Source organism: Mustela lutreola, chromosome 5 (genome assembly GCF_030435805.1).
Source record: "Mustela lutreola isolate mMusLut2 chromosome 5, mMusLut2.pri, whole genome shotgun sequence".
In the NCBI taxonomy this organism is placed as follows: Eukaryota; Metazoa; Chordata; class Mammalia; order Carnivora; family Mustelidae; genus Mustela; species Mustela lutreola.
This window is the reverse complement of record NC_081294.1, coordinates 131,019,092-131,044,784: the sequence shown is the minus strand read 5'-3', so window position 1 is coordinate 131,044,784 and position 25,693 is coordinate 131,019,092. Positions and strand designations below refer to the sequence as shown.

At 43.5% G+C, this 25,693-nt stretch overlaps 1 protein-coding gene and 1 long non-coding RNA gene across 4 annotated transcripts in view; one reads left to right on the top strand and one right to left on the bottom strand.

Annotated features, from left to right (window-relative positions):
* The window catches only part of EFNA5 (ephrin A5), a 412,066-nt gene that overhangs the window by 102,836 nt on the left and 283,537 nt on the right, over positions 1–25,693 (top strand). The window contains exon 1 of one of the 3 annotated variants that reach the window (XM_059175610.1): positions 22,272–24,337. The exons of 1 other annotated variant lie outside the window; for it this stretch is intronic. In XM_059175610.1, the coding sequence (XP_059031593.1) occupies positions 24,213–24,337 (125 nt within the window). In that variant the 5' untranslated portion in view covers positions 22,272–24,212. Of the gene's footprint in view, positions 1–22,271; positions 24,338–25,693 lie in introns of those variants that run through there. One more of the 3 variants, XM_059175611.1, reaches the window with a different exon arrangement.
* Positions 17,463–22,781, bottom strand: LOC131832512 (uncharacterized). Its single transcript, XR_009354079.1, has 2 exons — positions 22,644–22,781; positions 17,463–21,679 (listed from the first exon to the last, which is right to left on the bottom strand). It is a non-coding gene; the product is annotated as an uncharacterized LOC131832512 (long non-coding RNA).

Genomic DNA, 25,693 nt, shown 5'->3' with positions numbered 1-25,693 from the left:
CCAATCTTTCACTACAATTGACTGTATAGCACATCTCCTTGTGTACAAATGTTCAAGTTTCTTTAAAGTTTACAACAACAATCGGAGGTTCTGCGTCTAGGACACATGCATCTTCAGCTTTCCTAGATACTATGAGGATGCTCTCCAAATTTAAATCTCACCAACTAGATCAGTCAAATTAATCAATCTTTTCCTTTATGATTTTACTTCCTAAGCTTGGTTTAAGAACTCCTTCCTTCTTTATAAATGATAAAAAGATATTTATTTTATGTCCACATTTATGTCTTTAAACCACTGGAATTCATTTAGAATATTTTTTTCGGAAGTATGAGAGGTAGGGTTCTGATTATATTGTTTTCCGTATGGATGGTGAAGCTACTTCAAATGCCTGGTGGTTTTTATGGTCACCTCTGCATGCATCAAAGTCTGATATAAGATTAGGTGCTTTCGGGACGCCTGGGTGGCTCAGTTGGTTGGACAACTGCTTTCGGCTCAGGTCATGATCCCGGAGTCCTGGGATCAAGTCCTGCATCGGGCTCCTAGCTCCACGGGGAGTCTGCTTCTCCCTCTGACCTTCTCCTCGCTCATACTCTCTCTCACTGCCTCTCTCTCAAATAAATAAATAAATAAATCTTAAAAAAAAAAAAACGATTAGGTGCTTTCATTCACTGATAGGTCTGGCTTCCTTTCCATTCGTTGATAGGTTGATCTTCCCCTAACACCACATTATTTTAGTTGATATAGTGGTACATTGATTGTGATAGCTAGGGGAGCAAATCCCCGTTTCACTTTTTTTCTTCAAATTTGTCTTAGCTATCTTTGGACCTTTGTGGTCTTACATGAATTTCATAATCAGTTTTTAGAAAATCTTTAAAATGATAAAGTGGTAATTAAAATGTGTAATATAATCATTCTTATATCAAATCACTAAATCTAATTTATTGCTCATTAGTCAATATTAATGATATCCTGCCATGTCCTGACACTTAACTTCTTTGAAAAATAAGCTTATTATATTCCTTTTCTTCTACAAATAATTACCATCTCTCGATTTCAGTAATTTTCATGTCATGCTCATTCTCCCAATTCTTGGGCCTCTTAAGATCCATTCCTGCACCAAGGTAACAGAGTCAGTCCTTCCTGATGCCCTATTGTGAGAATAGCTTTGTAAATGTAACTGTCTCTGAGTCCTCCTCTGTTTCCCATTCCAATACATTCTGCAAAGAGCTTGAGAAGCAGCTGTTTTCCTGGTTTAATCATGCCACTTTTATGCCCAAGAACTTAAACTCTTGTTTGCCATAGGTCTTGAGTGACCCTCAGAGACCACACATCCAATTTCACTGGTGAACGACGGGAAGTCCTGGAGAGGATTTGCTCTGCTTGGACTCACAGAGCTATCAGGAGAGGAATTAAGACTTAAAGATGAAGCTTAGTCTAGAACACAGGTACTCTGACTCCTGAACAATTCTCTTTCTACCTTTTGCTCTCCCCTCCACTGAACCTTCAGATATTATTTCCCAAATGATGTCAACACTGCATTGATTTTATTTCATATAAATCCCCCAAAGAATTTCCCTTTCTTAGTCTTACCTCGAAATGTGACTCATTCCTTCCTACTGCTTCAGAAATACAAGATTTTACCCTGAAATTCAGTCTCCTTCCTTTTCACAGGGCTATGTCTCACCTTCTTGGAAACATTCACCTCCTTCAGGATCCTGAACTATTGTTACCATTATCCCTTCTCCTAACGATGATGATAAAACCAAGACTCATTACACACCTGCCAGGAAACTAGCTCTTGAAAGATCTGGCCTCCCCTTGCTTTGCTCTGCAGATGCAGGATTTGAAAGCCAGAGAGATGAAGTCATGCCCTGGGGGTCCACACTGGGGAATAGAACCCTGGTCTTTAAAAGTCCAGAGCCCCCAGAGCCCGCAAGTTTGCCACCTTGTTCTGTGCCTCCTAACACTAAATATTTGGCACTTTTTGCCCTGGCTTACTCTCGAGTTCAGTGGCCCTTACTCTTAGCTGCGTTGGGTGTATTCTTGAAATCAGTCACTTTCAGTGTTTGTCATCACTGAAAGCTCTTGCCTTTCAACCAGACTATGTATCTTCTGAATATAGGATCATTTAAAATTTTCTTTAGATTGCCCTCTCCCCTCAAAGCACCTACTATGAAGTTCTGATGTGAGCCCTCCTATGACTAGTAAGGGTGCAGTTAGCCTGGAGAGCCTCTCACAACCGTCCAAGAAGCTTCTATGTTGAAAAATCTCCCATTAAAACTGGGACCACTAGTTGTTATGACAGCGTAAAGAGATTGCCACTGAGCGAACATATTTACTCTATATTTTAGCACAACAACTTGTTTGCTATTACATAGATAAGGTCCAAGAAAAAGCTCTCTGATTCATCATTATTTATAGTTCCCCTAGCCAATATTATATGCTGTTAATTAGAAACAAATTTGGCCTATCATGTGAAATGCATTATAAATCATTCTGAGTGACTTTTACTTTAGAAGTGATTTTGTGAGAAGAAAACATAAAAGCATATGAAATTGCTGAGATGAAGAAAATGCATAAATATAATGCAATTTGAGGCCCACTATTCACAATGCTTAAAGAGTATTTTCCACGAGTTTGAATGAGAGCACTCTGTGGTGTGGCAGGCTTGGACAGGGAAGAAAGCCTTGTCCTCTCTCGACTTCATTTTGAACAATCATCTTCGAGCAGTGAATAAACAGGGCATGGATCAATTTTCAAAAGGCCTAGTTAAAAGACACCTAAAAAATTTTAACATTGTTGGGCTTTTTATCATAAAATTTACAAAACAAACTTTTAATATTTAATAGACTTTATTTTTTTTAGAGCAGTTTAAGTTTTATAGGAAAAGCTAGCAGCAAGCTCCCATATACACCCCTCTACCCACAGACCTCTATGTGCCCTCCCCAGATTCCCCTATTATGAACATCTTGCATTGGTGTGATACATATTTTACAATTGATGAGTCAATACTGATACATTATTGTTAGGTGAAATCTATAGCTGACATTTGTATTCGTTCTTCATATTGTACCTTTGACAGGTTTTAGCAAAACGACATGTATCCACCATTGCAGCATCATCAACACAGATTTTATGTTAAAAAAAAATAAAAAGAGAGGTGCCTGGGTGGCTCAGTGGGTTAAAGCCTCTGCCTTCGGCTCAGTCATGATCCCAGGATCTTGGGATCGAGCCTTGCATCGGGCTCTCTGCTCAGCCTGCTTCCCTTCCTCTTTCTCTGCCTGCTTCTCTGCCTACTTGTGATCTCTGTCTGTCAAATAAATAAATAAAATCTTTAAATATATATATATATATAAAGAAAGAAATCTAGAAGATACCATTTTGAAATATTTAGCTGCTGAAACAAATAAACTCAAACTCAACCAAAAACGTAGTGAACTTATTCTTTATAGTTCCTACCAGATGGAAAAGCAATACAGTAAAAATTAAGTAGTCTTTTCTTTGAAAATTGTAGTTATTTTGAATAACAGTGCTGTCAAAACAGCAAATGTGAACACCACATAGTCTAGCTCATTCTCTTTCGTGTACTGTTCTCAAGGTTTGGTGTGAATACTTCATGGTTAAAGTATGTCTTCCCTTGAGGATCACATAGCCATTTAATTTCTGTTCTGGCATTTGGCCTATTGTGTTTATGAGGTTCTATTGAGAAATGGAATCGATGACTTCTTCCATAACCACAAAGAAAAATTGAAAGTTACTGATTTCAAACCGCTATTATAACCTTTCATGTTTTTCTGGAAAAATGTTTTCTTTCCAAAATGGAAACAAAAAGCAAAAAAAAAAAAAAAGAAAAAAAGAAAAAAAAGAATTCCCTATTAAATGTCTAACCATTCAGTATCAACCCATCTTTCAGTACGTTGAAATTTCAACTCAGACTTAGCCAGAGGAAGGCTGGAGTTTCCCGTCTTTAGTTTGAAATCTACCGGATGTTGCTGCCTGGCCTGATAGATCTCTATCAGGCTCCTGCTTGTTGATGCATCATTGTCAAGGAAAGGAATGGATTTCACATCTAGGGTTAACCCCATCTGCCCCCCCCCACCCGACCCATGGCCACTTTCTTGTCAGTACAGATTCATGGCTTTTACCTCAAAGACTTCCCTCCCCAGCCCCCACAGTGCCCTGAGGACTTAAATGAAGTCAGCAGTGATGCTTTTTCCAATATCTTTTCCTTTGTGTGAAATGTCATTTTAAGACTTTTTTGGAAGCATCAAAATCCAAGTTGTGATACACAGAATTTCCTCCAGAGCAATGGTTCTTAACTAGGGGCAAATTTGGCCCCCAGGAGATTTGATAATGTCTGGAGATACTTTCCAGTTGTTCCAAACAGAGGTTGGGGAGGGTATTGCTGGCCTCTAGTAGAGAGAGGCCAGGGATGCTGCTAAGCAGTCTGGGGTACACAGGACAGCCTTCCCTGTCAGGAGATCAACTGACACTAGAACTCAGTAGTACTGAGTTCCTGCTCTAGAGGTTTAGTCATTCAGCCATTTTTGCATTTCAAAGTATTGCATTTGTTGGAATAGCAAGGCATTGGGTCCTGATTTTTTTCAAGTTAATGCCCAATAATAGTGGAAAATAATGTGTGTGTGTGTGTGTGTGTGTGTGTTTTATTACCTTGCTCAGAAAAAAAGCTACCATGTTTGTAAAGTAGAAAACCTTAGTTGTCACTCAAAATGTAAACTGTCATAAGGGATAAGAGATTAACTGATTCCACTGCCGACTTTTATAGTGTCATTATTTTCCCCTCTAACTACCTCCTTAATATCTTTGCTGACGAAGATGTTTTAAAATGGAAGACAATTAGAGGCTTTTTGTTTATGAAAAATGAAGTGTTCGGGCACAAAAGCGTGCACAGTGGACCTCTTACAGGATGTTTAAAATCTCCTTTCATTAAAAGATGTTCTTACGTGGCCATTTGTCACTTAATAGGAATTCCTATTGTTTCTACTGTTGTTTTTATGTATAAACACCAGCACCAATAGATTTCCAGGATATCCTTTTCAATTTCACACCCCTTGATTTCATGTCGGGTTGCCTCAGACGATTTTTCCATCTTAAAATCACATTCTGCATAAGAATACCTGAGAATACTCTAGAAAAGCCATAGGCAACCAGCAGCCAGAGAACCAGATCCTAGGCACAGATGCATTTTGTTGAGTCAGGAGAGAGCTTAAATTTTTAAAAATTATTTGCCAATGTTTAAAAAAGTAATAGATTTGGCACAAGAATCTGGATCTCTCTCTCTTTTTTTTTTCTTGAAAAATGGAAAGATCTGGCATTTGGGAGCAGTATTCCTCCATGGCAGCAGTTCCCTGCAAGACAAGAGGAGCTGGACACGTTTGCCACGGGTGGATGCATGCCTGCCTACCTATCCCCCTACCCCCCAGCCTGCTTCACTCAGGCACTTCCATCCTGCCCTCAGCAGCCTTTGGATTTGCAACCCCTGCTCCATTACAACCAAGTTTTCCAAGTGCAAATATGTTTGGTAGTTAGTAGAACCCAATCTTTGGCTCATAACCCAATTTAACAACTCATTTGAAGAAAGATGGAGAGCTGAGGCAATTTGGAAGGTTGGTAGGAAAGGTGATGAGGGGAATGCGAAGCTTGAGCTGTGAGTGAATGCACTAGGAGGGAGAGGTCAGGAAACGAACTGCACTGGAAAGTGAAAACAGATTCACTTCCTCAAAACAGCACTGCACAGAGATCTTCTGAGCTTTGGTGAGAAGAAGGCAGGTCAGGTAGTAAACAGGAGGAAAAATCAATGGCCACGTCAGAGGCTCTCTGCCACTGAATTGGCCCACGTATCATCTTTGCCCCAAGTGGTAGTTTCCAGTCCTGGCCTACGTTCTTGAGGAATCACCAGAATTAGAAATGGAATCCAGGAAGAGCTCCAGGAGTCAGTTCAAGGAGGGAGGATGATAATGTGTTGGAATTACGATACAAGGCAAAAGTAGATGGAAAGGCAAAGCCAGTAGAAACCAGGAGTGTCAGATACAGCATTAGGGTCCACAGGGGAGGGGTCAAGCCAGAAGAAAGGTCAGGATAGGGAAGATGTAGACGGTAGTTTCTGGCCTCTGTGTTCCTCTGGGCAAAGTCTGTGATTTGGACAAATCTAGAAGACCCATGGAACTCCTTGCTCTTAATCTGTAGTAGTTTGAGGTCCACGTGTCTGTGAGTCTCCATTTCTTTGTGAACGTGGCGTTTCATAGACCTTTTTTCTAGTCATCCAAGGTCTGAAGCAAAGCAAGGGGTGGTCTGACCACACAGAACTTTAGGTTACTTCCTTCTCTCCCTGCCCCTGAATAAGACAAACAAGATAAAATCTTGAAGCTGCAGCCTCCAGCTGTGGTCTACAAATGTGAAGGCAAAGGGAAAAAAATCTTGGGGCTATGGGGGTGGGGAGGCAGGAGAATGAGGAAATGAACTGTTTGGAGGGTGTTTAAGCCTTATCTGATGCAAGAGAATGAAGAAAGGACTAGAAAGAAAGAAGTTTGAGAAAGGAAAAAAGTAGAAGAATATTAAAATTGTTGCTGGAAGGAATCTCAGAAAATACTCCCCTAGGCTAGGCTGGGCTTTCCCTGTTTAATATGTGTAGAGAGACCATATCATTTACCATCCAAATCTGTACTCTTCCAGGAACGAAAGAAGAAACTATTAGTAATTTTTCCAAGATCCGGGCAGGACCCGGGACTGGCCAGCAAATGTGAGTCAGGTCTTGAGTTAAAGACAAAGTAAAGAACCTCGCTTGAGCTTGAGGGCGCCAGGCTACTGACTACCTCCTAGAGGCCTGGAGGCCTCAGACTGAACCTATTGTGTTATGATGCAGAGAGTGGAGACTCCAGCTCAGTTAGGAGGATGGAGAGAGTGCTTCTTCGTCTCTCACCAAGCCTTGGAATCACCTAAGGACTTTAAAAAATTACAGATGCCCAGGAATTCACTTTTACTTATTCTGGATTGGGACTTAAAAAAGGTTTTGTTGTTGTTGTTGTTGTTGTTATTGTTTGTTTTTTTTTGTTTGTTTGTTTATTTGTTTGTTTTTAAACTGCCTGGTGATCCCAGTGTGCAAGCTAACCAGAACTTGACAGTTTCTCCCAGGCTTCTAGGTGACCATAGCCTGCTCTTCCCTCTCCCCAGTGTTAGTCTATGTTGACAAGATGGTGAACACGCCCTGCAGCGAGTTTCCTCCCTGCTTCCCCACCCCCACCCCCCAGACCCAGTTTTGGGGCTGGAGGAGGTAGGGGTGGCAGTAAAGTGAGCTTGTGTATTTAAGCTGAGAATGTATTTCTTGCCATGAACAATTGAATATTAAAAAATGAAACAGAACAAAACCTGAACAAAACCCCTTAACCAGGGGTATGACAGCTCTTGGCATCACCCAGCTTAAGACTGAGGAAGTCCTGTTTGGGCTAGTGCTTTATTACTATCTAGAGCCACAAAGACACATCTATTACATTGGTGCCATGCCTACTTAGTGTTTGGAGATGGCAACATCGAATCTACCCTCAGACCACAAAGATTTCTCATTTCACCGTATTTCTGGAGTAGATGTTGGGTCAGGGTGCTAAAAGGTGCCATGGTTGTGGCTGTGCCCCAGAGGGACCCACAGAATTCACTGTCCAGACAGTGAAGTAACTCATGGAGCCCAGAGGGAGCTGGCCTGCTTTGAGCTGTTAAAAGGTAAACTGAGGCACATTATTATTATTATTATTATTATTATTATTTTAGAAGCGTTTGAGCAGAAATCTATGGGAGAGAGGCAGGACCAAGCCAGAAAAGGTTCGGAGCACTCTGTGGCAGGAGCTTGGAACCCGTGCAAAAGACTCCTATAAAGAGATCGCAGAAGCAAAGAAAGGAAATTCTTTGATTGGCTATAGCTTAAAGCCTGGTTGGCTGTTTGTGATTGGTTGTCCTTAGCGTTTTGATTTCCCAACCGGGAGGCCTTTCCTGCCTTAGGTTTGGGCTGCTTCGGTAGGCTGCTGGGGCTTTAGAACCAGATCCATCTAAGTTAGGCCTCTTTGTTGAGTTAACTTCCCAGAACTGCCCTCACCATCGTGTCAGTGGCGACACGGCCAGGAGAAACACCAGCGGATAGGCAAGAATTAATGAAAAGCATTTTAAATCCTCATTTCAGCCTCTCAGAAAATCACCGAGGGATTATATAACCCTCAGCCAGGCTTCAGTCCGCCTTCCTCTGTCTTCGCTCTCAGAATCTCTGTACCGCATCCTTTATCAATAGTCCAGGATTTCAATTTCATCTCACATCTCAATACCTAGCGTGGTTCACCAGGGTAACCGTTCCCTATTTCCTTTCTCGCGCCCTCGCTCTCCTCACTCTGCTTCCCAACTCCCTCTTGGAAGCCTTTTCTTCTCTCTCCTCCTCCTTTCTGGGATCCGTTTCTGGGGCTGGGGCTCCTTTTCCTTTAAGATGTAAATGCTGCAGCTCAGCTCAGATTCTAATCAGCACGACAAAAGGCCAGGCCTGAAGCTGTCTGAGCAGCCAGACTCCTTCCTCTTAGAGCCTGGGGGTGGAAGAAGAGGGGGAAAATGCTGGGACTGCTCAAAATTGAACTTATTTGCTCTGTATCTTTGTATGCAGATGAATTTATATATATATATATATATATATATATATATATATGCATACATACAAGCGTAATTACAGGAGAGCCATAGGTAGGTGTCATGAAATACTGTGGAAGAATTCAGGAATCATTTTGTGCAAGAATGATATGTAGGCTCTAGAAATATGTGCCAGTGGAATGCTTTGAAATTAATTTTTGTTACTGAACACATTTCCAGTATATTAAAAATGAAATTTTCAACCAAAGGGATGAAAACTGATTTTGAATATCCCACTCCTGTTAATTTTCACAATAGCAAAACAGAAATTATTTTTTCTTATTTTAATAAGGGTCAGATGTGGGAAGAAGGTATGCACACATTCTTTGAAAGAAAATTAAAATATAATATCTTACAGTTCCATAAGAATAACATAAATACAAAATATAAAAGTTTGCAACATTTTCCTTGTTGCTATTTCATATTAGTCTGCATACACCTCATTATTCTGGATTATTTTGTTTATCATTGTAACTCTAGCACCTAGTATGTGGCCTAAATGAAAGAGGCAATCATTGAACTTATAAATAATACAAGCTGGCTCTGAGCATTTGCTAAGTGCCAGGCACTGTGCTCTAAATACAGAATCCCAGGCGCTTAGATTTTCTGTCATTGGTGTTATGCATAAAAAGGACTTTTCTACTATAATATCTTTAAAGGCTTATATCTTAAAAAAAAAAATTTTTTTTTTAAAGATTTTATTTATTTATTTGACAGAGATCACCAGTAGGCAGAGAGGCAGGCAGAGAGAGAGGTGGGGGGAAGCAGGCTCCCTGCTGAGCAGAGGAGCAGAGAATTGGATGTGGGGCTCCATCCCAGGACCCTGAGATCATGACCTGAGCTGAAGGCATAACCCTCTGAGCCACCCAGGTGCCCCAAAAGATTTATTTCTTTGAGACAGATTAAGAGAGAGCAAGAGCATGAGCGGAGGGAGGAGTGGAAGGAGAAGGAGAGAGAATCTCCAGCAGATTCCGGGGTTGAGCCTGCAGAATCCCACCCCACCCTTGACACCCCCACCCCTGGGGGGCTCCATCTCAGGACCCTGAGATCATGACCTGATCCGAAATCAAGTCAGATGCTCAGCCGCCTGGGCCATCCAGGTACCCCTAAGGCTTATTATCTTCTGGTTCTTGAAGATTTTTTTCTTTTCTTTCTTCCTTCTTTCCTCTGTCCCTCCCCCTCACCATCACTCCCTCCCTTTCTTCATTTCTTCCTTCCTTCCTTCCTGTTGTAAATATTCAGACCAGGGCTGCCCAATATAAAACATAATGCTATCCACAAATGTGAGCAACAAAAATTGAATTTCCTAGTAGCTACATTAAAAAAGGAAAGAGAAACAGATAAAATTCATTTTAATCATGTATTTTGTATAACCGAATAGATACAAAATATCATCATTTCAATGGGTAATCGATATAAAAAAAATTTTAATGAGATATTTTGCATTCTTTTCTTTTTACTGAACTTTCAAGATCTGGAGTATGTTTCACATATTAATGTATCTCAACTTAAAATAGCACATTTTAAGTGCTCAATAGCCACATGTGGCTAATGGTTATTGTACTGGACAACACAGTCTTAGATCTTCAAAGCTAGAGATAGAAATTACTAACCAATCACTCTTAGCCATTTTCTGAATAATCCACATTTGCCCTATTTGTATCCCAAATGCCTTTTATTTATTTACTGATAATCTAGTACGTATGCAGAGTACTCAGTATACATGGTAGAATGAGTGAATGATAGGATGACATTATGATTTATTTTAAAAGGATAAGATACTAAGGAACTTCATTGAGGGGGAGGACTTAACATTAATAATGTGTTGAGTCCCTGACATTAGACCAGTTACGAGATGCACATTATCTCGTGTACTGCCCAGCGCATATTTTATTGAGATTGTAGTGATCAGATTCGCTTTTACAAAGAAATTGAGGCTTAGTGATGTTTAGTAGTTTTCTCAAGGTTACAATCATAGTGAATTGCAGAGCCAGATTTGTAACTACGTTTGTCTGAGTCCAGACTGAATCCTTCACCATCCCATACGGCCTTTTTAAGATAAGACCATCAGGCTAAGGAAATAGCAGAGTCTGTGTTTATTCTATCAAGTTAGAAAAAAGACCATCGCTTATGGTAGTTGTTGACATTTTCTCTCTGATTTCACTAGACAGAGTGGTTTAGTAGAGAGTGGCAAATATTCTTTCATTTTCACAAGGTTTTCAATTTGTTTTGAGAACATTTATTGGAAAGGCATTTAGAAAATTATTTTGTATTCCTTTAAAGATTGCAGGAGAGAGAGAGCACATAATTTGCATTTTGTGGTTTGAAACCTTAAGTGATTAAATAGTCCCACAAAGATATTAGTAGTGGAACCAAGACGTTACCATCATTATATTCCTCGTCTGAACCTCCTCTAACCACCAAAAATGTCCTCTTTAAATTGAGGTTACAAATTAGGATGCTAAATTAGGTGAGTAAGACTCTTCCTTACTTATTCTGTAAGGTAAGCTCCTTGTTGAAAGTCAGAAAATAATGCATTCCTGTGCATATGTAATTGTACAGATAATTGCCTCTATCATTTAAAAATATCATTTGCCAAAATGGTGTCTATGATTAATTATGTACATTTATCATTGAGTCGACTGGGGTACATTATAAAATCCTTTCCCTAAGCTCATGCATCTTTTCTCCCTTCTTGTTTTTTCCAATGTAAGTTATTTAGTAATTCACAATTTTTTGTTGTTCCTTAAGCCATAATTCACCTGCACAGGAACCACCAACAAACTTGCCCTAGCGCTGCAGAGGGCTTGTTTTTTGACTTATGACATCAAGGAATAAGGATGATATTTCAAATCTCCCTTCTTGTTTTGTGGATGCTTCTAAAACTAAAATCCTGGGAGAAGGATCCTTTATCGATATTAGGTACCTCCGTGACCATTTCCTCCGCCTGAAACTGTACAGTGTTGGGCTTCAAAGTCAGATGGCAGTAAGGAAAGAAAAAAATACTTAAAAATAAGAAGGTAAATAGTAATCCTGAAATCCTGACTTATAGAATTTACCTAATGTAAATACAATGTACCTAAGGATAGTAGCAACTGTCCGAGAACAGACTCCATCTTTTACATGAGGCTTTCTGATGGTCTCTCTGTTTCTGCTCTACCCTGGATTCTCAGAAAAATGTCCAGATTGATGCCACTGTATTTTTATTTGTTGAAGCTTGGGAATCCTATTTCCCTGAGTAGGAAAGATGGTTGCTGTCAGCCCTGAACCTGTATCCACAGAATTCAAAATCCCCAAAGGAATCTTTCTCAATCCCAGCTTCATTTATAAATCTAGCAAGAACCTAATTGCTTGATTGACCCCATAATAGTGATGGGGGTATAGTATCTGCTACCTGCTATCTGCTACATGGTAGTGATAGCTTCACCAGGACCAGAAGGATGAGAAAGGAGAGATTCTCCAAAGAAAGAATGTTAGGCAAACAGGCGGTATTCATCTGCTCTAGGACCCAACACTTTGATTGCTTTCTTGTCACTTGAAAAGACTGTATTTTAAGCTCTATGAGGAGAGGGACCAGCTCTGTCTTGCTAACCACTGTATCCTCAAGGCATAGTTCATTATTAGATGCTTAATAAATTTATGAATGAATGAATGTCAAGCTACATAGGAGACAAACTTTTAAGTTTGGTGGCTCAGAACAAGGAGGGCACGGTGTGGGCTAAATGGTGGTGTGCTGAGACAGGTCGGGGAGCCATGTATAATTTGAGGTTGGTACTTTTCTTCTTTAGAAATGGAGAGACCTTAAGTTAGGTCTTGCTCTAGGTTGCAAAGTCTTCTTTAAGCTTGGTTTCATACATTTGTGATGGCGGTTTGTTGGGTGTAGTTTCTCTGCTTAAAACTTCCCAGGGAAATCTTTCATTTCCAAATCTATGAGAGGCACTTGACTTCTGCCCTCTTACCCCAATGCCTTTGTATAACTCTGAAATCTGGTTCCTCATAGAAACCACATGGGAAAACACAGTGTAAAGTACCAGTATGGTATTTTCATTCATTCATTCCATACATATTAACAGAGAGTCTACTCTGTGCTGTGCAGAATGCTAAGCTTGGAAGAGGTGATCCCGAGCAACTGGACTAGAAGAGGAAGCAGACAAAATGCCACACAGATACACAATTTAAATCAGGACAAAGGCAGTACGAAGAAAAGGAGCTCATGTGCTTATTTAGTGCTTATTAGTGCCATGTGCTTATTTGGAAGAGTTCTCCTCTGTTCTGTGTGATCCAAAGAAATTTCCCCAAGGAAGTGACATCTGAGCTGAGATTTGAAGGATGAATACAAGTTAAACATGTGGGAGCCTAAATGTTTCAGGCAAAAGGGGCAGCATAAGCAAAAACTCAGAGACAGGGAAAACGCAGGAGAAGGTCAGAGTGGCTAGAGTGAGTGAGTGTGGGGAGGATTCTATGAGCTGAGGTCAGAGAGGAAGGTAGGGATCAGTTTATGCAGGACTTGATAGCCATGTTGAGAAGTTTATCTTTCCTTTGCAAGGCATGTGAAGCCTTTAAGTGGTGGAGGGTGACGTCTGTTTTCCCTCTGGAATAGATCACTCCAGCAACAGAATGAAGCAGATATTGGACAGGGGTGAGAATGGATGGCTGAGACCAGCTAAGAACCAACTGGGTATAGGAATGAGAAAGTCAGAAACCAATTTTTGCATCTCTAAACATAATACTGAGTCCTCTGTTTTACCAAGTCCATCAGCTAGAAGTTCTCATCTGAGAACGGATGAAGGACTTTATCCCATTTGTGTCATGCTAGAGAGCACCCCAGGAGAGGGTGTCAGTGTGTGTGGAATGATCAGATGCACTTTGGGAGTTTGCTGGTTTGGAGGTATGGGAGTAGAGTCATGTAGAAACGTAAATGAGAAGGCTGGGGATGTGGGTCTGATGATAGAAAACAATAAATCCTAAAGCGGAGGCTTGGGAGACTTCCACAAAGAGACTCTACTTAGAGGTGGGAGTGTGAGGGACTGTTAAAGATGATGTTAGGGGAGAAAGAAGAGATTGCTAAGGAAAACACCTCTCTTTAGGGATGGATATTCATTCCCTAAATACGAAGGGTTCACTATGTACCTGGCACGGGGCTGTGACTCTGAGTCGACAACCAGAAGAAGCTAGATGGAGAAGAAAAAAGAGGAGTCTGAAAATGTGGAATAACGAACAGCAGAGCATAAGAAAGTCTCAAGAAAGAAGCGGGGTCAGTGGTTTAGTTCCTGTGGAGGACAGAAACACAATGTTTGTGAAAAGACAGCTCTGGGCTAGCTGAGCGGTTTCCACGCTAGATGGCACACATTATAAAGCCAGGCTGGCCACCAGACTTAGAGGAAACACATGTAAGGGACTTTGACAAAACCCTCCTCCAAGTTAGAACTTGAAATTATAGGAAGAGAAGACTCCATATATAAAATTTCGCTTTGTATCTCGCTTCCTTGAAGCACAACTATCCTGTCTACAGAAAGAGAGCTGTGCTTTCCTTGTTCTGCCATGGCTGTCAGCCAAAAGCAGAGATGTTGTAATTTGAAGTTGACAGCAAGATGACCCTTACAGGGTCACTACAGCTTCTGTCTTGTGGCAGAACCTCCCGCTGAAATATGGCGGTGCCATGATGTTAAATCAATAGTCGTGAGTGATGTGGAGATTTGAGATGAAGCTAAACATAGCTTCCTCTGATTTTACCTTTTCATTTTTCCTACTGGGCACCATGTTCTTAGAAGAAGAATGATTTACTTCTGGGTAAATCATCTGTTCAGGTTTGCTATTCTAACCAAATGACCAAATCCCAAGAGGATCTCAAGGGCCTGAATGTTAATTGTGTTCATTTAGGGTCTGGTGTTTAAGTTTTTGGTGACAAAAAAGAGATAAAATAAAATAAAATTCCACTTGAAGTTTATAAAGTAGTGGACACAAACATTCCTGTTAGAAATATTTGGGAAATTCTGATTGCCAATTAGAGATGTAACGCTGAGTAACTCCGTAATGGGAATCAAAGTCGTAAAAGAATAACATGTATTTGGGCTGAATAACATTCAAAATTTTATTTCCAAGAATTTAAAAAGAAGATGAAGATATAGCTGTTATCTATTTCTGTATAACAAACCATGCCACAATTTTTTTACTTAAAACGGGAACCAATGATTCAGAGCACGAGTCTGTGAGTTGATGGTTTCGGCTGGGCTCAGCTGTACAGTTCTTCTAGCCTAGGCTGGGAAAGCCTCACACATCTGCTGACAGCTGCCAGGCAGCTAGATAGCTCTGTTTCTGGGGGTTGGTAAGGACAATGGGGCTAGAGGAACCATAGGTCTCTTATCAAACAGAAGGCTAGCTTTGGCTTGTCCACATGGCATTAGGCTGGGTTCCTAGATGAAGAGTGGAAGATTGGGGGCCTCTGGAGGCGTGGATCAAAGTGGGCATAACATTATTTCGTCCATTTGATTAGCTAGAACAAGTCACAAGGGCTGCTCATGTTCAAGAAGTGGAAAAACAGATTCCATCTATTGATGGGAAGGGTGAACTACAAAGTTAAACTGTAACAGGGTAAGGATAGTGGCCATTTTACCGATGATGCATCATTTGTATCCCATTTGTTATACAGATAGGTAGGTAAAATGTATCATATTTAAATAATACCTTTGGAAGGAAAGGTATTCTCATTTTTTGCTTTGAGGGCGGTATCAAACTAGAACCTCTCTCAAAGTAAACAGGATGAGATTGGGTTAATTGAGTATTTTTGGCATCATTTTTGTTTAACTGCAGAGAAAATCTTCATGTGTTTGGTGGTTGTTAGTCTGGGTATGTGTGACACCACCAATCAGACAAAGCAGAATTTCTTAATGGAAAGGAACACTACCTAGCTGTTGGCCTAGTAATCTTATACAAAGATTTCACAGTTGCCATTGGGAAAAGGCATTTACTTGACAAATGGTGCTATATCTGTTTTTGTCTGCCCAGTTTTAAATTTCTTCTTATTAAAATGGCAAATTCAGGTCCCAGAATAAATTGAACAAATGAAATACATAAAGGGAAGATCACACTTCATCACTTCACTTTGTAATATGTAGACATCTTATGAATGCAAGGACATTTCATGGAAAGAGAGTTTTAAAATTACTTTGTATGCGTATAGAGAAAATAAAACTTTTTGATGTCTTGGCTCAAACTGAATAGGATCTCACTTAATAGCCCATGTAGTACTTTAAGATGATTTATTATTATGCTAATATTGTAATGTAATATTTATTAAGCATTGGAAGTGTGCAGAATACTAGATAGTCCACGTAAAAGATCCTGGTGGATTTCAAGGAAAAGAGCTAAGAAACGCACTCTCCTAATCCACAGGAAAAAAGAGCAATTCAGAATCTAGCCGAACCAATAAATCCTACTTAATTTAATATACAGCATATGTCCAAAAAAAAAAAAAAAAGGGTAGACTAATAGAAATGGCAAGTGAGCATTTCTGATTAGAAGTCTGACATCTTAAGCTCACACTTTTCTCTCCACACCTGAGTTTCAGAAGGGTTATTTCAGTAAAATAGTTCTCATTTAAAAGAAGTTTTGGCCAGTAATCCTCTGCATTATCATCTGGTGTTCTAAGATCACAAGTTATAGTAGTTTCTATAGAGACCAGCTTTATAACTATCATCCCAAACTACAAGATTAACTGCTTTTAAAAAATTATACCTTAACTCTAACTTTACAGCATCAAAATAAAATTTATAATGTTGGCATAAAGTATGTGGAAGTCTTAGAGTTATAAAATTGTTTTAAGAGGACAATTCTCCCCCCAAATTAATAGCATATTAGAAAAAAAATCATCTCTACTGTGGCCAAGAGAAATGCGGGGAAAAAAACCCAAAGATAATGATTAGGTGACTACAAAGAAAAATGCACATTCCCAAATAGTAGGACTCAAATCTCTCCACTTTTATCTGAAAAAAGTCACGTAATTTGAGGAAAGATTTTCTTAGTTTGCCATAATTCTACACTTTGCTTTGCTTAGCCAGTTTAGATCAGGGTGGAAAAAGTAAGGCCAAAGCTCAAAAGGGGCTTAGAAACAATGTTTCCTATTTCATGAAATCATGCTCACTGAATAAGGGTTTTATCTTTTACTTGTCTTAAAATAGAATTCTCCCAGAAGTTGATGAAAGTCTTAGGTGAAAATTGATTGGGGGTGTCTGGGAGACTCTGTCAGTTAAGTGTCTGCCTTTGGCTCAGGTCATGATCTCAGGGTCCTGGGATCTAACTCCACGTCGGGCTCCCTTCTCTATGAGGAGTCTTCCTCTCTCCCTCTCCCTCTCCCCCTGCTGGTGCTCTCTCTTTCTCTCAATCAAATAAATAAAATCTTAACAAACAAACAAATAAATAAATAAATAAAGTTATAGTGTAGATGTCTATTATTGCCATTGTAATAAAACAAAAGTACAAGCTTTTCTTGGTAATATGCATTCATCTCCATGTATAATCTTTTTTAAAAAAATTTATTTATTTGACAGACAGTGAGCCTGCATGTGCACACAAAGGAGCACAAGGAGGGAGTGGAGGGACACAGGAAGAGAAAGAGAGAGAGAGAATCCTTAAGCAGATACCCCGCTGAGCACAGAGCCTGACCCTGAGATCATGACCTGAGCTGAAAACAAGAGTTAGATGCTTTACAAGCAAAGAACATCGTGTTATTTAATAATTCACAAAGAACATTTTAGGACAGTATACTTTATGCTAGTCGATGGATCAGATTTGCAAAATGCAGATACATTTTATTTGGTGATTTTTATTTAAAAACTTGAAGAGGAGAAACAGAGCAGTGAAAAGTACATTCAGTTCAAGTAGTGAAGACAACATGACAATTTCCTAGGGGGATAAAATCACCTATCAATTTCAGTGTTATAGCTGAAAACCGGTCATATAACTCTGTGGTATATAGAATGAAGTTTAGATAATGAAAAGTGATGTGGAAATTGGTTGAATCAACTAGTTCTTGTTTGCTTCTTTTTAAATTACCTGTAAGCACAGAGTCATTTGTAGTACACAGGAATGTAATACATATTTTCATATATGTCTAATTATATGGTTTAGTTGTTTATCAAAACAGCTGCCCAAGTTTCTCTATGTTTAAAAAGTTTGCTCTGTAGATCTTATTTAAACTGTTTTCCAATGGGCAAAACAACAACAGACAGTTCATAAATAAAACATTTAAAAAATGCCTTTTTCAGAATATTGCAGCAACTTATAAATCTCCTACTTATCCACGGGCTTTCTGAGAATGGATGCTGTGAAACAAACTTGAGGAAGCACCCGGAAAGTAAAGAAAGAATGAGCAAAAATGGAAAATTCGTGATGGAAGTTGAAGGTCACAAGACAGAAGGTAGAGACGTGACACTCTATTTAGTAGACAGTTTCTTTGTTTTTTTTTTTTTTACTTTTAGGTTGCACACAGAAGAGACAGCTAGATCAGAAATAGAAAAGGAGCATTTCCTTAGGTCTCCAAGGAGAGGAAAGCTAGCAAATAGTTATTTCTTAAGATTCTGAGAAACCTGTTATATAAACAGGGTGAGGAGGAGCAAAGGCTTTATTAAATAGTTTGGTGATAGAACCTAGGTTTCTTAGGGCTTTGGAATGAATTCTAAATGTTCTAGGAAGATAAATTGCAGGATTAGATGAAATGCCATTTTGCTAGTCATCTGTTAGAAAGTTTTGTGTCTAATTGTTATTTCTTTGATCTTTGTTCTTTAGTTTATTTCCTTTATTATTTCTCCTGGCTATCAGTTCTAATTTAACTACTGTATTAAACAAGAAGTGCTTAGTCTTTGGATGGTGGGGTTTGATTCACGAGCTTGTTTCATTTCTTTGTCTGCACGCTTGACACAGCAGAACTCTACTTCAACCCGGAGACAGCTAAGGCAAAAATGAAGTCTAAACTAGTCCAAAAGAGATTAACCCATATTTGAAAGCGAGCTTTGCCCCTGCCACCCCATCTCAGAGATGGTATTCTCTTTCGTGCCATTTGAAAACTACTTTTAAAGCATCACTTCATTTTAATAGAGAGGATCCTAAAGTTCCATTCTCTATTATCAACATTCTTGTCTTGACCGTTAGTTGAAACATTTCAGACAAATAAGTACAGGATTTTCTTTTTTGCCTGAAATATTGAAGTAGTTAAGGTAAAAATAAATCACCTGGATCAGTGATTCTCAGTTTTCTATGCTCCTTAGAATTCCCTGGGAGCTTCTAAAAATCACAGATCCCAGGTCCTTGCCCCTAACAAACCAAAACAGGAAGTGGGGTCCTGGCATTGTTCTTTTTAAAATAGCTCCCTAGGTAGGGCACCTGGGTGTCTCTGCCTTGGTCAAGGTCAAGGTCAAGATCCCTAGGTCCTGCTCCGTAGGGAGTCGTCTTCTCTCTCTCCCTTTGCCCCTCCCCACCTCATGCTCTCTCTCAAATAGATAAAATCTTTAAAAAAAATGCATATTAAAAAAGAAAAATCTCCCTAGGTGACTCTAATTTGTAGCCAAGGTTAGAACACCAACCTAGATAGTTCAGGCCCCAAAATAATGAACAAGTAAGTAAACAAACAAACAAGTACTCCCATCCCTATTTGTACATTGAGGCAGCACAATTATTACTTGCCACTTGTTTTAAAACCACCAGTGCATTTGGTTGCCTTTAAACCCAAACATTTGTAGATAGCAGTTAAGCCCTTCTACAGTCCATTCTTACCGGACTTCTCAGGTCTCAGCTCCCCACAGCCCTGTACAAATCCTGTTAACTCAGAACCTTCGAACACTCCCTACCTTTTTACTCCTGTTTTTAGCTTGCTGTTTTCTTTCTTTCAGACATCAACCTCATTCTATACTTAGGAGAACACTGTTTATACAAAGGCCAGCTTAAGGGTCATTGACTCCGTGACATTGGAGTAATCAGAATATAGTTATTTTATATAATGCTTATTTGCATAAACTCAAATCACTTAAATATTTTCCTGAAGAGACAATGTCACATTCTCTAGTGATGTGAAAGGTTAATAATACCTCTTGAAATTCTCTAAGTATGTATCTATCATATTGCTTAGTTACTCCAATATCAATCATTACTTAGGTGTATCATCCCAGAAGGACACATTTGATTTAGGTTTATAAATTATTTCACATAGACATTTGAATGATGTTTTGAAAGAGTTGCAAGTTCTACTGTCTTATTCCAACTCCCTGATTCATTTTAAGGAAGATCACCATGTATGATTTTTTTTTTCTGCTTAAAATTGGACTTTAAGCAAATTAGACTTTAAGCGAATTAGAGATATTGAAAATGTTAGGACATCTATATTCTTTTGATATGTTGAATTTTCACATTTGGAGTATGAGTTTCAAATAGGAAATAAGTGGATATAATTTCTTTTTCTTTATTCCTTTGGCTTTGACGCCACAGGAAGCCAGCTTGCTAACTCCCTGATATCTGATATTTCCCTGGCTGAAAAGACTTTTTGATGAGGATCAGCATTTCCCCCAAGACAGGAGTGTGAATTCTCTTCTTCCTAAAGATATACATGTCCCTTAAAAGAGTCCAGAATAATTCCTTGCAAAACTGGCTCAGTCATCTGTGCACTTATTAGAGCTACTATCAAAAAGGCTGAGGGAAGAAATGCGTCATCCTGCAAAGGAAAAAAACAAATGTACCCTAGAATAGGCCAAGAACTTGAACATCAGCAAGATTACAGACCAGGGGGTGAAAGTAAATCAAGTTTTAAATAAAAATTTAGTTTCAAAAATAACTGCTTATCCTTTAGTTCCCTGGCTTAAGTTTTCCAACTTTCTCACTGCTGGAATTTTGTGAACTATACAAATGGTAGACAAGTATTTGTGTTAATATTCTGAATTTACTTTTTTTTTTTTTTTTTTTTTAAATTAGGAAGGTGGTTGCTTTGTTGGGATGGTCTGTCATGGAGACTGTAACTACACAGATTGCAATTTACACCTAGTCGCAAATAGAGAAGTTACTCTCCTAGGACAATTTCAGGATCTCTTCAGGCAGGAAATTTTTCTGTAACTGAGGAACGGCTCAACTTTTAGGCAAGAGCTCATTACGTCCAGGTAATCCCATGCCCTTGTGAGCTGTTCCCTTTCCCTCAAGTCTTTATTGATCTTGACCCCAGGTTCTCCATCGAACTCAATCCCGGCTGAGATGCAGGCAATACCCCCGCTGGGTGCGGACTTCAGGCCCACCACTGGAGGGCGTCTGGACGCTTCCAAACAATTCTGAAGCGTCTGGAAAAGTCTGAGCTAGAAAACTGTTAAAGCGCAGGAGGGAGAACGTGATATTTGATTTTATTGGGCTAATAAGTAAAGGGGAAACAGGAAGGTTTGGGAGCAAAACCAAACCGCTTTCTTTCTTGGGATCAGCGCTTCCCACCGGGGCAGCCACCTCCCTAAAGGGCAGGAGAGAATAATATCATGAAGGCCCGAGCCCTCTGAGCTCCACAAGGGCGAGTCTCCAGAGGGGTTGGTGCCCCACAGCGCCGGGCTCCTGGCTAGCTTCCCGGGCGCTGGAGGACGCGAGACGCGTCCCAAGGCGCTCGGACCGTCTTGCTGTCAGGCGATGGTGCTTCCGTGGCCGCCGGGGGCCAAGGCGCTGCAACCCGCTCGAGAAGTCCGGGTACGCGAGGCCTTTCCAAAGAATAAAGGAAGTCCTGCCCGGACCTCCGATTCCTCCCGCAGCGGGTTCGTTGAAAGCATCTACCCTTTGGGGGGAGTGGACAGCCGACCAGCCTCGGCTGGCTGAAATGTAAAAGGTGTAAGGTATTTCTTACGGGCTCCTCGGCCGCATTCATTTCCTTCCTGCTGAAGGATCGCGCTGAATTGTAATGACTTTACACTGTGATTTTCTCAATTAAAAAATGTGTTTCGGAGCATCACTTTAAAGAGTCGTCTTGCTTCCTGCTCATGCACCTTCTAAGTCCCTGGTAGGAAGAGGAGAGTTGAAAGGCGCATGAGAGACGCTCAGGTTTCCAAGATAACCCAGCGCCGGGCAGTGCGCGTCGGGAAGAGCGCAGAGATTTACACAAACACGTATTCATTGAGGCTCCCTGCCAGCCTGTCTGCGGGGACTTCAAGTCACCTGCAGGGCCTGGGAGACAGATTTCGGCTTGCTGGCTGCAGGATGGGAACCGGTTCCTGTGTAATTGAAAAACCCCACTCTCAGGTAAAAAGATGTCAAATCACTCCTCAGCCCAGACGGAATTCAGCATCCAAAGGGTTACGTGCGGCTGCTGCGTTCGGGTGGAGGAGAGGGCGCCTCGGCACTCCCAGTAATTCAATTAGTCAGGTTTCTGGAAGGTGGGGCCGAGAAGGGGGGGTAGGAGGCGTGGGGAAGGGAGGAGATTAAGAAAACGCCTCTTTCTCGTGGAACAAACCAATCCTGTTGGAGTGAAGAGAGAGGAAAAAACCCCGACCTGTAAGCAAACAGCAGGCCGTTCACTGACTGGCTGCTCCAGCCACCCACCCCACCCCCCGCTTTCCAAGTAAACGGCAAGGGGAGGGGGAAAAAAAAAAAAAAAAAAAAGCAGCCCACATGACCCGGGCCGCGGCGGCAGCAGCGCAGGCTGGGCGCGGGCTGGCGGCGCCTCCCCCTGCTAGGTCCGGAGCTCACACCCGCGCTCGCGCCGCCCGCCTGCCCCGCGCCCTGCGCTACACGCCCCGGCGCCCCCCCCACCACGGCCCGCGCCGCCCACGTCCACGTTCACGCGCGCGGCCTTGCGCTCCGGTGCGGCGGCGGCGGCGGCTGCTGCTGCTGGGTTGCCTTTGCTGTCGGCTTTACACGCAGGTCATTAACGAGGGGGCGTGCCCGAGGAGATTTTTCCCATAAAGCATTTTCTCTCTCTCTCTCTCTCTTTTTTTAACCTCTTTCGCAAAACTGACTTTTACCTCTTTCCACTTCTCGCCAGTCATTTCAATCCCTCCTGGGCTGCTCGTGCTGCTGCTGCCGCCGCTGCACTCAAGTTTATTTTCCCGCCTGGCAAAGGCTTTAGGATTCGGTTGGTGCTTTTCACCTCTTGTTGCTGCTGTGCCCAAGGAGGGAAAGAGGAGCAGCTGCAGGAGGATCAGGAAGGTTTTCTGATGTAGTCATCCGGGAGGTGCCACTCGCTCCTGCGCTCTCTCGCTCGCTCTCCTCCTCCTCCCTTCTTTTCTCCCCCCCTCTTTTCCCGTTTCAAACTGATTGATGCATCTCTACAAGTTGCCGGGCTTGGGGCCGGACCCGTTGGAGTCGCAGGGACACTTCTGAGCGCGCACCCAAGGCTCTTGGCACCGCGTCTGGGGGGCTCAGTGTTGCTCCCGAAAGGCGATCGGAGACTGACATCAGCCCGTCCAGGAGTTGGAGGGATTCATTTAAAAGTGATTGTTTTCCCTCTCGCTCTCCAGCCCAGCAGTTGGGTTGGCGTCGTCCTGCAGGTTTGGGCATCCCAGCTCCGCCTCGCTGGCTGGTTCGTAACCTCTGCTCTTCATTCACTGTGGTGCACCCACACCCGGCCAAGAAAAGCACGCGCGAGAAATCCCCGAGGCTCCGACAGCGCCCGGGGTGTCGTCTCCCGCCGCCGCAGTCCGACTCCGCCGGGGGACCTGCCGGAAGACACGAAGAGCCAAACTTTTCTTTGAGGTTCGCAAGGCAAGACCGCTCCTCGCCCGCTGAGCTGCCGCTTAAGCAGTTCCAGGACGCCGGCGGGGCTGGGTTTGTGGCCCCGGATCCCCACCCTTCTCGGCACACCGCCCTGAACTCGCAGCACCTACGACTCCTCCGAGATTTCCAGGGGTCTCCTGGTTAAGGCACGGAGGAGGCGCGGGAAGGGGGTCCTCACACTCCGGGGCCACAGGCGCGAAGCCCTCCATCCACACGGAGACCTCCTCCTGCAGTTTCTCACCGGCCGCTAAAGTAACTTGGAGCGAAGCGGGGCGCACTGCGAGGGCCCTGGGCGGCGGCGGAGCCGTGCGCAGCCAGCGGCGCCGACGCTGAGCCGGGCCCGGCGGGCCAGTGTATGTCTCCCCGCGGCCGCGGCGCGCAACTCCCGGTGACTGTGCAGCGTGCGCCGCCGCCTGCCCCGACCCGCGGTGCCGCCGCCCGGCCCGGTGCGCACCTCCTTCTCCCGGGGTGACCGGCCTGCCGCCGCCGTTCGAGACACAGCTTGGCACTCCTTCCCCCGCCCTCGCCGCCGCCACCACACACGCATGCTTCTCTCCATCTTGTGATTCCTTTTTTCCTTCTGAACCCTTCAGTGGGGGTGCGAGTTTGTCTTGCCCCCCCCCCCCACCGTCTCCTCTTCTCGTTCTCCTTCCCCTCCCCAGCTTGGTGTGCGCCTCTTTCTTTTCTCGTCACTCTTCATTCTTATTTATTCATATTTATTTGGCTCCTGCTCTCTTTCTCCCCTTCCCTCCCTCCCTCCGGATCCCTGCTCTTTCCCGGGAGCGGCTTGTCGGGGGCTCCGCCGCTGGCCAGGCGTGATGTTGCACGTGGAGATGTTGACGCTGGTGTTTCTGGTGCTTTGGATGTGTGTGTTCAGCCAGGACCCAGGCTCCAAGGCCGTCGCCGACCGCTACGCCGTCTACTGGAACAGCAGCAACCCCAGGTAAGGCAATAGGGGGAGCGGAGAGCCGGGGATACTCGGGCCTCGGCACCCTGCGGAAGGAGCGGCAGTGGCGGCGGGGACCAGCGCGCACCAGCCGCCGGCGGCGCGCACCCTCGGAGCCTGCGTCGTGAGGGCGCTGATGGCTTTCGAGGCGCCCACGGGAAGCGCTCCTGTCGCGCCTCTCTTTGTTAAGCTGCCTCAGAGAGGCCGGGAGTCCCTGGGAGTCCCCGGGGCAGCCCAGATCCGCTGCCTCTGCGGAGCGCGGGGAGACTCTGAAAAGGCGGGAGCTGGGGAGTCGAGACTTATCCGCTTCCTCACCCGGGCAAGCCGGCCAGCATCTCGATCCCAGCGTAGCGCTTGGGCACTGGGAGTCCCGGGTGCGCGCCACCAAGAGTTCCCGCCTGGAGCGTGGGTGCGCAGGGACTGCAGGGAGAACGTGCCAAACATCCCAAAAGTTTTCTTCTTCTTTTTAAAAATTTTCTTCCCTTTTCTCGGTGCGTTCAGAGTGCACGGGCTGGGGGAAGCGAGGGGGGCTGGGAAGCGGAAGCTTTAGGCTCTTATTTTCCTTTTTAACTGCGAGGCAATCATCCGGCCCCTGGCCCAGTCTCGGCCCGGCGCGCCTGGCAGGGGAGAGGATTCTCCCACCTCCTTGCCCCCCGTGGGCTCACGGTGCCAGAAAGTTTGATCTAATGCCGGGTTACGTCATGTGTGCGGAGCGAGCTGCTGGAGTTGGCCTAGCCGGGAGGTGGGAGCCCTTAGTCCACGGCCTGGTGGTGTGAAGCCGGAGGAACACGCGCAATTACCTGGAACAGTTTTGTGGGCGTCCCCGAAGCCCGCCGGGTACGCGGAAGGCTAGAGATGGGCGCCTGGGGCCACCCTAGCGCTCCTGCTGGACTCTGGCCACCCGCAGACGCGTCCCTTGCTCAGGGATTCTGGAAGTGGGGAGAAGTGAGGGTTGTCCAGCTTGTCTGCGGAACCCCTCCGGATCCAGAGCAGCTCCGAGCCCTACTTTCTCCCCCGCCTGTGGGCAGCGGTCGGCCCCGCTGGGCCCATAATGCTCTGCCACTCTGGGACCTCCGCCAGCTTCCAGGTGCTAGCTGGTTTCGGTGCCTGCCTAAGAGGGAAACAGCATCGATTATACCTAAAATCCCAGGTTTTTCTCTGGGCTGGAGTGGAAGTTGGGAGGAGAGAGGCGGGAGGCCGAGGGCATAGTTGGTGGCTGCGCGTCCAGGGTGTATGGGAGAGAGGGGGCTGGCGGGCGCCTCCAGTTCTTCCTACCTCCGGTGGCCGTGTCCACCGGCCTCCCTCCGTCCCCCCTGAATTCAAGCTTGGGAGGGATTCCCCTCTTGAAGTAAT